At 27.8% G+C, this 16669-nt stretch overlaps 1 protein-coding gene across 2 annotated transcripts in view; it reads right to left on the bottom strand.

Annotated features, from left to right (window-relative positions):
- Positions 1–4827: 4827 nt before the first annotated feature.
- The window catches only part of LOC127279759 (homeobox protein vnd-like), a 30828-nt gene continuing 18986 nt past the window's right edge, over positions 4828–16669 (bottom strand). Inside the window, exons 1-4 of one of the 2 annotated variants that reach the window (XM_051302295.1) lie at positions 15766–16218; positions 12369–12475; positions 11914–12147; positions 4828–8094 (exon numbers count right to left, since the gene is read on the bottom strand). In XM_051302295.1, the coding sequence (XP_051158252.1) occupies positions 7427–8094; positions 11914–12147; positions 12369–12475; positions 15766–15866 (1110 nt within the window). In that variant the 5' untranslated portion in view covers positions 15867–16218 and the 3' untranslated portion in view covers positions 4828–7426. Of the gene's footprint in view, positions 8095–11913; positions 12148–12368; positions 12476–15765; positions 16219–16669 lie in introns of those variants that run through there. The other variant, XM_051302296.1, reaches the window with a different exon arrangement.

Genomic DNA, 16669 nt, shown 5'->3' with positions numbered 1-16669 from the left:
TTTAGACTAATGGAAATAATTACATGAAATTGGATTAGTAAAAATTATCATTTTTTTAAAATCACATTGAAAAAAATTTATTTGATTCAAATATAATCGGTTACTTGATTATTATCAAATAAATATTTATTTGTATCAAATAATTAATATTTGAGTCAATTAAATGGTATTTGTTTCAAATATAGTTCATTTAATTCAAATAAAAATTATTTGGTTTAAGTAAATATTTATTTAATAATAATCAAGTAACCGATTACTTGAATCAAATATAATTTTTTTTTCAGTGCAGTATAGAAATTTTGAACTGTTGGAAGATCCCAAGTTCTATTGAAACACTTCAACCGAATTTGAAATCTATGTTTTACCCCCATCATGTCAGGTTTTTAATATAACTTTAAAAAAATAAGTAAAAATGCCATGTATTAACACCGTGGCAAGAATTTTTTTTTTTGAGTTACTGTAAAAAATTTTTGTGATTATATGTCAAAAACCTGACATGATGGAGTAAAATGAACTTCGGATTTGGTTTCAGCGACTACAAAAATATAAAGTAAAAATTCCCTGATCCCAAAGATGAATTTTTTTGAGATACTGTAAAGAATTTTTGAGGTTATATAAAAAATTTGAAGTAATGGGGTAAAATGGACTTCAAATTTAATTTCTGCGATCCCAAAAACATAAAGTAATCAGGGAAGAAATATTTTTTTTCAGATACTTTAAAGAATTTTTGAGGTTATGTCAAAAATTTGACGTGATGGGGTGAAAAAGACTGGATTCTATTTCAACAACCCCAAAAACATATAGGTGGTAACATGGTCTGTAAATAGGTCAAAAAAAAAGAAATTGTATGTGGGTGCATAATTAAAATTAAAAATAAGGTAATTATTTTAAAAAATTTATACTTTCATTCAGAAGTAAAAAAACCTATTGAGGCCCTGACTAGTTTTCCCTATTTTAGAGTATATTTGTATTTATAGGTAAACTATAGTTTGATTATTTTAATTTCTTTTATTATTATTGAATTAATATAAAAATTAATTACCAAAAATATTTGATATTATTTATAATAGACAATATATGAAAATATATAAATTAAAGTTTTTTGTTTTCTAAAAATACTGATAAGACTCTGGCCATTTTTCTCTAAATATTAGTTATAGAGTAAAAAATTTGTTAAGTTAACAAATATTTCCCAAAAAAGGTTGAATCAATTTGAAGAAATTTAAATAATTTAATTTAATTCTCCAAAAAATTCGCCCACTTGGAAATCATAATTTAATATGTATTATGGTTCAGAGCTATATAACCATTAATGTGCAATTTAGTAATTCAACCACTCCTGTAAAGGGTCTTTGATTGAAAAAGTGTTCTGAATGATATACCTTTTCTTATTGCTCGTCTTAGTCTCAAATTAATTTTTTTTTATCTAAACTACAAAATTATAAGTTTTTTTTTTGAAGATAATTTTTATCCTTTAAACAAAATTTTGAATCTTAATTTATTCACATTTTTTTAAAATAGCAAAACTGGGGAGCCCTGACTAGAGCTCTAATATTTTAAATCAAATAAATGCCCTACTATTTGGGGTTTTGTTCTGTAATTCTTATCAATCCCCTAAAATAAATTAATTTTTGGTAGGGCATATATACATTAAGACGATTTTCAAAATCATATAAGATGTATAGTTTTTATTAATTTTCAATTATGCTCCAATTTCCAAACCGTTTTATCAAAAACTGAAAAAGTTGGTGTTGTTTATTTCTTTTATTAAATTCAATAGAACCAGTATATATATATAGGTAGATTTATGAAGAAGTCACTTCAGGTCCAATACTTGACAAAGGTGACTGGTGACCTGTGTCCAGATCAAGATTAGAGGTGGTCATATAAATCATAGCAGCACCATCAGCTTGAATGTTATCTAGTACTTCCGGTTGGTCGCACAGCCATTTCACACGTTTCCATGTAGAATATTCTATATAGGGTTGATGACGTACATAAGTACTGTATATATATACTAGATTCTGAAAGCATATGCCGGCCGCTGTCCACCCCATTTATTTTGCAATGTCATCGTCCAATCCGCGAACGACTCAAAGCAAAAGGGACCTTAATCTCTTCTCCTCTCTTCCCATATATATATATGTGTGTATTTCGTTACAAAAATGATATGGGTTTATGTATCTTTATCGTGTACTGGGGATAATATGCTCAATATTCTTTTCAGAAAAAATATATGTCTCATCTTCAATATCTGACGCAGTACATGGCAAAACTTGTTTTTATGGGGAGATTATTTCTTCAAACGTCCTATAGTTAAAAATTTGCTAGATACTTTAGTTTTGTAAATTTCGTTATCCTGTAAGGTGTATTATATTCTCTAAGAAAGAAGCTTTTAACTATATTTGGTTATATATATTCGTACCACTATATATTTGAATCAACCGACAAAAAAAGTTTTGTGACGCTCCACAAGAAAATAAACTTTCGAGGCAACAAATTTTAGGTTATATTAGTAATTTTTATGAGACGCATTAAAATCTCCAAACGTTCATATTACAGAAATTCGAATTGACAGAAATTTATGTATAACAGAAATTGCATTTGACAGAATTTCTATTAAACAGAAGTATAAGGCAACAAGCATTTTAGTTGGACAGAATTTTCATCCAACAGAAATGCTTCTTAGTAGAATTCTCACCTAACGAAATTTTCATTTAACAGATTATGAGTGTAGCAGAATTTTCATTGGACAAAATATCGGTCTAGCAGGAGTTTCCAATAGTAGAGCTTGTATTGGACAGAACTTTGATTGATCATAATTTTCATCTAACAGAATTATTACTTAACAGAAATTGAGAAATCTCACCTGATAGAATTCTCATTTGACATAATATGAATGTTGCAGAACTTTCATTTGAACACGGACAAAGCCATTGTTAAAAAGCATATTTAAAAATTTTAACAATGACTTTGATCTGTCCAATGAAAGTTTTGCAAAATTCATATATTCTCACTGAAAAAAAATTCTGGTTAGGCTATATTTAAAATTAATTTCTAGTTAAGTTAACCAGAATTCTAGTTGCATTAACTATAGAATTATTATTAAAATAACCAGAATTCTGGTTAACCTAACTAGAATCACAATGTTAAATATACTCTAACCGCAGAATTCTAGTTACAATAACCAGAATTCTGGTTATTCTAACTAGAATTTTTTTTCAGTGGCTGTCTAATGAGAATTCTATAAGGTGAGATTTCCATTATGTGATAATTCTGTCAGATGAAAATTCTGACCAATCAAAGTTCTGTCCAATAGGTCTGCTATTCGAAATTTCTGCTATAGATCGAGATTCTGTCCAATGAAAATTCTGCTAAGGGTTTGATTACAGCTCACACTTAAAAAAATTTTTAAAAATTCTTATTAGGCTATATTTAACATTAATTTCTAGTTAATTTAACCAGAATTCTGGTTATTCTATTGCCAAGCTTGCACGGCAAGCTTCAAATGTCCTACCTAACTCAAGCTTGCATGGTAAGTTTGCCTAAAGATTGCAATGTAAGGTTACTGCAAGATTGCACGGTAAGCTTGTAACAAAATTGGTGCAAGGTTGCCAATAACCTTGTCCAATCAGCACAGAAGTTTGCATTGAAAATGAGCACTATGCGCACTTGCAATGACAAGCACTTACGGCTGCGCAGTAAATTTTTTGACCTCCCAGCAACTGGTGCTCAATGTATGTACAAAATTAAATTCCTCCGCCCAAAATTTTTTTGTTATATTCCGCAAGCTTGCACCAAGCTTGCCGAGCAAACTTGCTGCAACCATCTGTGCTGATTGGCAAGGTTATTTGGCAACTTTGCACCAACCTTGCGATAAGCTTACCGTGCAAGCTCACTGAGCAATCTTGCGATAATCTTACTGTACAATCTTTCGGCAAGCTTACCATGCAAGCTTGGATTAGGTGGTATATTATTATTCGAAGTTATCTCAAAATTCAGTATATACTATTCTTATTTTAAAAATAAATTTTGTTTATTAATATTTTTTTGTCTTTTTTAAGAAATGATTTTATTTGGCGTTAATTGAAATTAATCCATTCTAAATAAAGCGTTGATAATAAACTTTTTTGTAAGATCTCTCAAATAGATGTGTTATTAATTTTTATTAGCAACTCAACTTAATGGGGCTCCTCGAAAACTTTCCTGACTTTTCGATCCAGTGCATGCCCTCAGGAAATCTAAACCGGTAACAACATGGCCGCTCGGAAACGGAAGTCGGAAGCGCGTCACTCAAACTGCGGACTCTTCCGGTGCTCCATGAAAAAGGGAAGGTAGCGAATCTTTCGTTGAAGCCATGCGAGACGAGACGAGAAATTCCGTTTCTTTCATACACCTCTAAAGTTTTTTATTTTCTTTTTAAATATTTTTTTTGGGTACTCTGTATTATCATCTTATTTGGATTAAAGAAGATTCTGATAGAAATAGATGATAAACAAAAAGTTGAATTATTTAATTATTATTCGTATTTACTAATTATTTTGTATTTGGAATTTATTTTATTATTATTATAATAACTTTTAAACAAAATTTTGTAGAAATTAATTTTTAAAAATTGAAAAAATTATTTATTAAAAAAGGTATTAATAAAAAAATTGATGGATTTTAATATTAGATTGTAATTTACACTAGAGAAATCAATTTTTCAAAATCAGCAAATATTTTGTTAAATTATGTATTTTGCAGTAATTTTCATTTTATTAAAGGATTTGGAGGAATATATAAAGGAAAATAAACAAAATCAAAACTAAAATTTATAATTTTTCAAATGAATCTGATTTATTAAATATGCGTCTGATATATTAGTTCACTATAGAATATTATACACAATGTACATATATACAAATTTTTATAATACGAATTAAACTAAAATTCACGATATAAGAAAACTTTTGCTTTTTTTCTATAACAACACTACACACTTTGATCTTATTCATTTTCTTATACATACTCTCTTATACATTTAATCTAAGTTTTACCGGAAAAAAATGATTTTTTAAAATCTTTTGTCTCTTTCAAAATTGTAAATCGTTAATCATTTTAAATATCTGCCTAAAACTTATTTTATTTTTTCTAAATTTTTTTTATTTTTTTCTGTTTTTTTGTATCTTCATTTCAATGTGAAATTATTATTAAAAATTTGTATTTTTAATTAACGATTTACCATTTTTTTAAAACTATTTCCGGTTTTTTGCACAGTGTAGGATTTCTTTGAAATCCACGAAATATGTTTTTGTTTTTTTTTTTTAAAGTGAGAAAAAGATGCGTCATTGATGACGGAGGTAAAATATTAACATCGCGCAGCGTCGACACCCACACAATTTGTTTCGATTTTTTTTTCTATCGCTCGCGTGACATCACTAATGGAAAAAAATTTAAAGACGTACTTATACGTCACTTTTCGAATTAATATATAGAATACATATATATTTAGGTAGACGCAAATACATTATAAAAAGATTCTGTTTTTCTTGCAATAATATTTTTTTCGATTTATATATAAATATATTTATTTACAGTAATAAATTTAGTTTTATTTATAAAATTTCAAAACTTATAAATAGTTTTTATCAAAAAGGATGATATAATTTAATAAAAAGAACAAATTAAATAGAAATACAGAAAATAGCAATTTAAATTTTTTTTATACTTTTACTGTATTTTTAATTTTTAAAAAATTGTATTTGCTATTTTATTTATTTTATTTTTTTTATTATTTGACTATTTGAATTTTGTTGAAATTTACTATTTCAATATTTGTTCATTTTATTATTATCATTTTCAGAATGAGTCATCATTAGAATTTACAATGTCCTTTTTGCTATAAATTTACATTGTAAAATAAATTTGGAAATTGAAAAAGGAAGTTCTTTTCGAACATAACAGAATCTTTTACTCTAACATATATAATATAGTATAAATTCAGCATCAGTATAAGATTTTCGATAAAAGTCGCATACAGTGCAAGAGCGAAACTTCCTCATAAAAGATAGTTTTCAGAACCTAAAACATGACATTTTAAGGCTCTTTCTGCTCAACAAAAGGAACACAATGTGCAATATGCTTTACTTTTTCTTTGGTGTCTCAAATTCTTCGACAAACACATCCTGTACATTTTTCGCAATTCAATTTAGGTCAATTTTTATTTTCATCGCGTCGATTTTTTCGAATTCGTGTTCAATGTCCAATGGAAAATGTTACTTGATTCTTATACGAATGAGAAAAGTTTTTCACAATTCGAGAAATTTGTCTCTTTTGACTGCTTTCTTTTTTTATTTATTAGTGAGATCAATGGGAAAATTATTTTCGCAATCGGAGATCAATTTATCGATATCATAATTATCGAATTCTCTAATATGAAATCTTTTTTTAAAAAATTAATATTTATACTTTGAATTCTAATTGAAAAATGTTATAATATACAAAGAGTGAAAAAAAAATTCACGCGCATTTTTAAATTACACTCAACAATATTTTGTGGAAAAAACTTACGAGATTCTGCTACCTAAATGTATATATATATATTGGCATAATTTATTATTTATGCCTTATTTTCTATATACTTAATTTTCATCGCAAGCATTAATAATTTTGTATATACACGTGAGAATGAGATCTTAATATTGAGCCTAAAAAATTTCTAACTGGGACACACTGGATATTGAAGAAGGAAAAAAAACGACAGATAAATCTCGATTCAATCGAGAGATAAAACTGACATTTTTCTTTGCACCAAATTACTCTTGTTTTTCTTCGCAGTGGGCGCCACGACGCGAACTTCACATTTTTTATAACAAATAGCACTTTTCTTCGCTTTCTTTTTTCTCTTTTTTTTACAAAAAAATTTCAATCCTAATTTTTTAAGATTTGATATTTCTATATGAAAAGTGGAATAAGAAGTAAAATAATATTTTAAAATTGAACTTTTGTTATTTGCATATGCAGGAAATTATTTTGCAAATAGTAAAAAAAAATTGTTGTTGAAAATATCCGGGTGCATGAATTTCCGATAAAAATCAATGGTCCGAAAAAATAATCGACAGAAAGATTTCGGCGTGAGTTTTAAAATTAACCAATCACAATTTTCCGGGTAATTTCCAATTGGTTTAAAAAGAATAATTCTTACTAATTTCAAAAAATGATAATTCGGCTAAAAAATAATTGTATCTAAATAAAATTCTTAGAAAATTATAGAAAATTCATGCGCTCCAAATGTTTCGACTAAATAATTATTTAGAAGCGTCTAATTAATTGAATTTAAGTTTCTCAATAATAAGAAAACATTTGGTCGGTATTAGTATTTAAATAATCATACTGTCTTCTTATTCCACATTTTTATCACAATCCTGAAACAACAACAACTATACTACCACCATCGATGCATATAAGAATGCATTGGCAAACCATTTGGCGTGGCATAAACTGCTGCAGCATTGGCTGACGCAGCAGCGGCCGCCACTGCAGCTGCAGCCGAACATGGTTCAAGAAGTTTTGATTGACATGGTTTTCCATCCCTTACTAAAACTGGAACAGCCACTCTTCTTGGTGAACAATCCAAACGATTACCAGCCGCTTCAACTCTCTCGGTTGCTGCTCTTTTCGTCTTGTACCTATGATTTTGAAACCATATTTTCACTTGCGTTGGCGTTAGACGAATAATCGATGCTAAATGTTCTCTCTCAGGTGCACTAAGATATCTCTGTTGTCGAAATCTTCTTTCCAATTCGTATGTTTGTGCTTTTGAAAATAGAACACGTCTTTTTCTCTTTTTATGCTCAGCTTCCTCCTCAGCCATTTCTTGTGAACGACGTTGACGTGGACTTTTCATTTTTGAATCGTCCAATAAATCTTTATTTTTTTTCTTCTCCTCACGACTTTCATCGTCGTCATCATCGTCGTCATCGTCATCATCAAGAAGTTCCTCTTCTTGAAGTTCATCTTCTTCTTTGCATTCAGGAAGATTATTATTTTCCCGTTGACTAGGATAGGAGAGATCAGAAATTGTTGGACTTGTCGAGTCTGGTTGTTGAAGAGCTGTAATCATAAAAAAAACTTACTTAGACAAACTATAAAAGAAAATAAGTTTTATCGAAAGAATTGTAATAGAAACAATTGTTATTATAAAAAAATTATTCACGGAGAAAAAAATTAATTTGTTATAATTTTCGTTTCATAGAATTTCATATTATAAATGGAATTTTGTTTCTAGCTGAATTTTTAGAATTTGCTTTTTATTAACTATAATTATTATTGAGAGAATGAATTGACTCGAATAAAACTCATTTTTCTTTTTTAAGTGACGTGAAGTAATTAGTAAAAAGAGAAAAATGTGTTGGAAGAAGAGATTTAGAACAAGACCCTATTGGCAATGACGTGGTCGATATGAGTAACCCTAAATGATGATTACGAAAGAGTGCAGCTGCACTTTTTAAAAAGCCTAGGATTATCGACATCAGTCTTCAAATATATAATTATTGTATACCTAAATTTGATCAAAGGCAGATGTATATATACCTACAAATCAATATTTAATATTGTATATTTTAAATCCATTTCGTTTCTCTAAAAAATATATATGTTCAACATTTAACGATGATGCATTGATTTTTCAACCTCACATATATATAAAAGTATATTTTTTTATTGTCAGATAATAATTTCATCATCGCAACATTTAAAGAAAATTCTTTTAAAAAATTTCTTATAGTTAAAGGTCACGTGATTGTTAATTTTTCGACTATTTTTCTTGTAAAATACTGAATGAATTGAGTTGATATTTTATAAAGAAGTCTTAAAAATATGATGAGGAATGTTTTTCTTGTGTTCGAAAATTGTAAAATTTTGTTCAATTATTATAAAGTAATTGGAAATCTAGAAAATTTAAACGCTGACGTCACTCCTAACCTCAAAGTTTCCGAAAATTTCCAAGTATTTTATAATAATTAATAATGATATTTTGTTGAATTAATTATTATAAAATACTTTGAAATTGTCAGAAAATTTGAGGTTAGGAGTGACGTCACCGTTCGAATTTTCTATAAATTTACAATAATTTTATAATAATTCAACAAAATATTACGATTTTCGCAGAAAACAAACATTTTTTATCATATTTTAAACTCTTCTTAGAAAAGAAACATATAAAAAGCAAAAAAATTACACAGGTTATGTTTATGATAGTTTGGAATGAAATTGATATGATGATATATGATCTTTATGGTATAGACAAAACTATATTTAACGCTCCGCAACAAATAAGGTACCTAAGCTCCCAACATTTTTAGGTTATATTTTTGATTTTTAAAGTGAAAATATACATAAATCAACTATTTATACAAACTACAGGATGTTTAAGTCTTTATTACATCTACAAAATATTCAAGAAAATCTATTTTTAATTTTGCCTAATTAAAATAGAACTTTTTTTTGAGGTAAAGCTATCACCAAATATAACCTAAAAATTTTGGGAGATTAGGTATAGCTTTTGTCGCGGAGTGTCACATATCATGATAAAATAACCTATAATTTTGTGCTTTATACAGACAAAGGAAGAAGAATATATTGTTTGAGGAAGAAAAAAGCGGTTAGTGAACATCACACACGCGTACGTAACGCAGTGCCGTGAAATTACAACCCCCTCCCCTAAAATTTAACCAGCAGAATAGCAGATTAAAACCAAGTATATATACGGTTGCTGTATGTATATGTATATGAAAAGAGAGCTTCAAACATTAAATGTTGGACGATGTATGTATCGTGGGTTTCGTTCTTGAAACGTACAATATATTTGGGAACGATGCTCGACCCCTAAAACTCGAGGAGGGTGTGAACTAATATAAAGCCCATTTGATATCTACACGACCCCATATATATAAGGACTTATGGAGAATCAAAAGTATCGTTTTCATGGGAGATTACTTTGGACCAACAGTCACACTCTGTGTGATTTCAATTAGGAACTAACTCAACAATCAGCGATTCGACTAATTTCTAATTCCATTATATATGTTATCACATATATACTCTATTCATTGTTGCATTATATTTACAACAACAACAAAAAACAAAAATAATTTTTTATTTTAAATGATAAGTACGCTAAAGAAAAACCATATCTTAACCCTTGAAACATTTTTTAAGTCCGTCATAAATCTCCAAAGTTCGAATTATAAATTTGAATTGGTAAAATTTTTAACCAATTTGAATTATGTGGAGTTGAATCTTTCCTTCATTCATTTCAATTTTAGCGTTTAAATACTAAAGAAAATTATAGAAAAAGAAAAACGATTCATTGAATACCACAAATGTTAAATAGCAAACTATAAAAATTTATTTCAGAAAAATAAAAAGTTGACGAAAATTTAAAAAAATCTTCCACTTTTATACACCAATTTGTCATATATGTAAGAAATGTTGAAAAAAGATTTCAATGATTCTCGAATTAATGATACAGCCCCGTGCATTGAGAGCGTGAAAAATAGCTTCAATAAAACGCGCCGAAACGTCCAATTTAAAAAAAGGAACCAATCCATTCAAATCTTGTTAAGAAGTTTCCAGCAACACTAATTCTGTTTAAAACTCGAGGTAAGTCAGTTTATCCTATACAATAAAGTTAGGAAGTTTTCTTCTTTAAAAAAAAAAAAGATAAAAAGGTATCCGGATGCGATACAATCTGTCTAGTGCAAGCACACGCTAGACCCTAATTCTTTAAAGTGGAAAATTTTATAAAAAAGGAATAAGATAGAGGAAGAAAAAAAATGGGTGGCCTTATATATTTGTAACAATACGCTTCTGGGCGTGACAGAAATTCAATTCATTGATGAGAGAGAGAAAAAAAAAGCTGCGGTCGAATCTTAGTACATGGGCACGCATCTGTCCCCACATACTAGATGAGGACATCTGTTCCTTTTGGCGCACAACCAATCGCCGCATCAGAACACGAGGATCTTTTATAGACCTATTAGATCCTGCTTAGCCGACACGGACCAATTGGAGGGTGCTAAATAAATAAGGGTTGCTTGAAACCTATCCCCTGCGACCAGTTTAACGCGCGACCTTATATATATATATTGGAGTGAGAGGAATAAAGAAAAAAAATATATATATGTCTCAAGAAGGAAAAAAAAACCATGAAGGAAAGATTTGAAGATTGTTTGAATGTTTGAGATTCGGCAACGCGTATCTAAACAGAAAAAAAAGAATTTGTGTTTTTTTCAAACTCTCTTGACTTTGACTATGATCATTGTCACATCCGGTTTTTACATTTTGATTGTCCCGTGCCCTCTCTCTTATGAAATTTATTATAATCTTATATTTACAATGGAATTTTTAGGATGAAAAATGTAATCGTTTTACCGTAAAAAAATTTCCCCACTCTTTTTTTTTGATAAATATTTCAGGATTTAGGATATTTATTTTATTTTTGTCGCAGCTTGACTTTAGTATTTTTTACTAAAAACCTCTTTTTAGGTTCGAATGTTTATTTGACGGAACTTTGTTCGAATTATATAATACTACTATACCAGAAGCTTTTGGGTGTGAATTTCAAAATTAACCATAATCAGAAATTACGTCGGAAATTTTGATAAATTAATTCTGTTTAGAAAATTGGTTTAATGAAGATTCTATAAAAAAAAGTACAAATTATAATAAAAATTTGGCTAAAAGAAAATTTTAAAAAATGTGCGATTCGAACAAATAAAAATTCGCCTTAAAGGAAATTTTATCAAATAAAAATTCTAACAAATTAATTTAAGGCATTTAAATAATTTTCTTTTTTTTTAATTGTATAATAAAGAAATTTCGAAATAATATATAAAAAAGAAATAATAAAAAAAAAATATCGAGACTTACCACCGACTTCGTCCATTGATTGAGGTAAAGATGAAGGTAAATTTGGAACAACTGGATTATGCCAGCATCCCAATAAACCTCCAGCAGGAGCTCCAGGAGCCGTTGGTCCAGACACCCTGTTTATATTAAAATTGGTCCCATGAACTGGAACCGACGGATGAAGCATTGCCGCATCCAAAAGTTGTTGATAGGCAAAAGGTATTTCGTTTACTGATGATAAAACCGTCGTTCCATCTGAAAACAATAATGAATTCTGTTTTAAAGAAAATACTGAAAATACAATTTTAAATTTATTTATTTAAATTTTTTAATAAATTATTAATTTTTGATATTATTACTAATAATAGTAATTATTATTTATTATTACTCTTATTAGTAATTGATAATTCAAATTTAATTTTGATTTTAATTTTCAAATTAAATAAAATTTTTTTAATTTAATATATTAAACTTACTTTGTACATCGGTTTCTTCCGGCGCTGGTTTCGTGTCATTTGATCCTAAAATATCACTAATATGGAATCCAGTTCTTGGAGGCATTTTTATACTTTCTTGTAACAATCTGCAACATAAATTTGTTTAAAAAATTAAATTTTCGTTGATAATTATATTCACTTGTAAGGTTTTTATACATTTTATTCAATTATTTAATATCACATTGTCCTCTAGTTTAAACTAAATTATAAATATTGCGTTTATAATTCAATTTTAGAAGTTTAGATTTTTTTAAACAACTAATTTGATAGTAAAAAATTAGTTAAATTAGTTAAATCGAATTTTTTTTTTAAATTAGTAATTTTTTACTAATTGCTGCGAGGCAAAAAGTGAGCTAAGGTTTTACTATAATAATTATAATTGTTTTTAAACCTAATTCGGATTTAGAGACAACTTTAGAGCCAAATAAAAATTTATTTATTTCAAATAAATTTAATTTGCTTTGAAGAAAATAAAGGCCTTAAGATAAGCAAACGAATATAATATGTATATAATCATTTTTAATTTTTTTTTATTTAGTAACAGAAAAAAAAGATTTATTTGATTTAAATAATAAGATATTTATTTTAAATACCAAAATTATTACTTGGTCCAAATGAATATTATTTATATTATAATAATCTTTATATTCATTCATTTATTTTATAATAGACGCAAGTATAACCGATTATTTGAACCAAATAAATTTTTCTTCACTTTAATTGTCTATAAAATAGTTAATATATTTAAAAAATATGAAATAACAAAAGATAAAAAATGAAAAGAAAAAGAGCAACTCTTTTTTTTTGACAAAAGTTTTTGAAATGGTAAAGTTTTTTGAAGTGAACCTGTAATTGGATCTAGTTTCGCTTTTCGTTTATTATTTCAGCCGTTTCACGTAAAGTTTGTCGGAGCGAATACAATGCGATTAAAGTTGGAAAGGACCTGCAATCCAATTTGGAAACTATACCTCTCACCCTCGCACTCCCTTTTTTCTCTCTCTTTCCGCTTACCGGAAATGGTTTGTGTGAAATAAGTTGAGACTTGTTAAAGGTATGACACTTGGTCAAGAAGCCACCAGAATTCTTTTTCAAGACAATTAAAATGCGTGTCCTTTATAGGTATATTGGAAAAGCCGATTCGAGTCTCTCTCTCTCTCTCACCTGCTTTGCAACCTTGGCCGGAGGTCCCTAAACAACCTGCCAATTCTGAACAACTTTCGACAAAACCAAATTTCAAGCCTTGAAAACCGTAAGCTAAACGTGCCATTATCGTGGCACGTACAGCCACACGCTTCGTTGCCATTCTTTTCCATCGTTTCAATAACATCATCCCCCATCAACTAGTCCATAAGAATTTTTCGCTAAATAGGTATTATCGTCGAATTTTCAGTTTGCTCCTTTAAATTTTATGGAGAAGAAAAAAAAGGATTCTTAGAATTAACGTGATTTTTCCATTTTTCCTTGGTTTAGAGCCTCTCATATATATATATTTAAATCGTCTTTGTTATAATTTTCAGAACGTTTTTTTTTATTCTTCTTCATATTATATATTCGATATTTGCCTTCATTTCTTTTTTTAGAAAAAGTTTTTTTTGTTAATTTTAAAAAGACATTTCCTCCGTCTCTATAAATATGTTAATTTATGGAAACGAGTACAACTGTCTAATAATTTTTTGTCATGATATATAGCTATAAACATTTAGTCAAAAATGAACGAACGATATATTGTTTGGCATGGAATTTTACTTAAAAAAACAATACATAACCTCAAAGTAATAGTTGAGTAAATCTACTAATAGAATCAATAATAAAAGAAAATTTGCAATTCCTTTTTAATTGTAATTGATTTATAGCTTTTGAATTGTAACTAATTGAAAGTATTTTAATTATTCAATAAATTACTATTTAAAACTAAAATTCACTAAATCTGACACTCATAATTTTAAGAAATATTTAAATGTCAACGATATCATCTTTTTATTATTTATTAATAATTTAATATATAAAAAAAATCTATTATAAAGATAATAATTTAGTAATTAATTCCACTGGAAAAAAATTTGATTTAAATAATCATTTACTTATGCCTATTATTAAATAAATATTTACTGAAGCCAAATAATTTTTATTTGAATTAAATAAACTGTATTTTAACCAAAAATTTCTGTATTCAAAATAAATACCTTTTAATTAACTCAAATAATTATTATTTAATAATTAGGTTCTTTTATACTAATCAGTAAAAAAAATCGAAAATTTCTACACAACCCAGCATCGGAATCACCGAAATGACTATAAATATTGAGGAAAATGTCGGAGGGTTTAAATCTCCAAAAGCTATATAAGATTGGTGCGTCTCATGAAATAAAACCACGGGGTGACACCGCAAAAAAAATATATGTATGATAATTCTCGATTTATTTTATTATTTACACTTTTAGTTAAAAAAAGATAATAATTTTATTATACTTATTAATTATCTGATTTAAAATTATTCTCTCAGTCTAAAAATAGCAAGTTTTTATATTCAATGCACGCTTTCACGTGCGGAAGGTGCTTTTTAAATAAAAAATTGTGTCGATCAACAATTATTATAGATGTTGAGAAAATAAGTTTTGATAAGGGATATAAGGCAACAAGATAAGGAAAAGTGACCTATCTTGATCCACGTGTAAGAAATATTTCGTAATTCTGTACGATATTATTATTGTTACACTGTGGAGAACTTTTTAATTTTAAATTTCGTATCAGTATATTTTATTTTGACACAAATTTGTTTTTTTCGTAACAATTATTATATTGTACAACCGGCGATAATGTTGTTTTGTACAAGGATTAAAATTTTAAATGTTATTTTGTATAAATAAAAATAATTTATTTTTTTTAAATAAAAATATAACAATAGTAGAAACTAACATTATTACCGGTTGTACAATACATATATGAAAAATTTTGTGTCAAAATAATACCGACCCTAAATTTTTAAATAATTTTGTGGTATAAATTTTGGAAAGAATAAATCAATAAAATATCAATTAATAATCCTTTACTATTAACTATTTTCATCCTAAAATTTCAATTATTATTTAATCCTAATAATTGTTCATTAAATAATTATATACGTAAATTTATAATCAAAATAGTATTACTATTTGGTTTTAGTAATATTTTTTTGTTTACTAAGGAATTAGTGAAAATTCTCTAAAAATTGGTAGAAATTTTAAAAAATTTAATCAAACAATGAATTCTTATTCAAATTTAAAGAATAATTTGAATTTTCTCTGATGCATAAGAAAGGTTCAATTTAAAAAAATTCTTCATATAAAATATATGTGAGAAAAATTATTGAAAATTTCCAGCTCGAATTATTAATTACCTTGATTTAAGAAGCTGTTGACTATACCAAACATGATTAAGTTGATAGGGTAACCACCATGGCACTATTTTATTTTTGTCCGCCATTTTCAGAAGGTCCATTATTACAAATATCCTCCTATCAATTATTTTTGTCAGTACATATTATATATATCCAACTAACAGCACTTTTTTTTCTTCAAAAGAAAAAAAACCACTTTCCTCGCAATCACTGTAATAGCACTATATATATATCGAATATAATTAATAATCCAACACTCGAATCACTTTTTTTCCAAATATTTAATATTTTAACTAAAATACAATCACTTAATTAAAACTGATTTTTTTTTCCTAAAATATAGAAAATATTTGTTAACACAGGGGATTTTGTGAAGAAAATATAAGAGATCGTTTATGAAGGACGAAGGGCAAACGTTGTAGTTTTTGAGTGTCCTCGACGAACACTTGACAACTAGTGTTCCCTACCTCTGTTGAGTTTGAGTTTTCAAGCACCCTTGACGCCGAGGGCGGTTCTTCTTTGGGGCGGGATTTGAAATTTTCCTATACGGTGAAAAGTTACGGAAATTTCTCTTCTAGTATTGTCGGCGCATCCTGAACGATGCGTGGAGGGTTGCCTACACCCCCTTACATATTCAGACTTTAAGGGTGGGGGGGGGGGTGTTTGAGGATAGTATGAGTTTTCAAGACCCGTTATTCCTCGTTCTATACGATTTTTCTTTATTTCTCTGTCGAGAAACTCGAGGTACTTTAGACTTAGAGGGCGATTTAAGAAGGCAGTTTACGCTATACAGAGTTCAAGTCTACTTTTCTTTTTTCCAACTTTCATTTAATTCGATGAAGAGCTGCTATTTTCATTAGAAACTTTTTAAGATTCGAATTTATATTTACAACTTTATTTTATC

The sequence above is a fragment of the Leptopilina boulardi genome, unplaced genomic scaffold (assembly GCF_019393585.1).
Source record: "Leptopilina boulardi isolate dan_hultmark-lab unplaced genomic scaffold, ZJU_Lbou_2.1 LbouV2_223, whole genome shotgun sequence".
NCBI lineage: Eukaryota > Metazoa > Arthropoda > Insecta > Hymenoptera > Figitidae > Leptopilina > Leptopilina boulardi.
The sequence above is the reverse complement of the archived record's forward strand: the minus strand, read 5'-3'. Positions and strand labels throughout refer to the sequence as shown.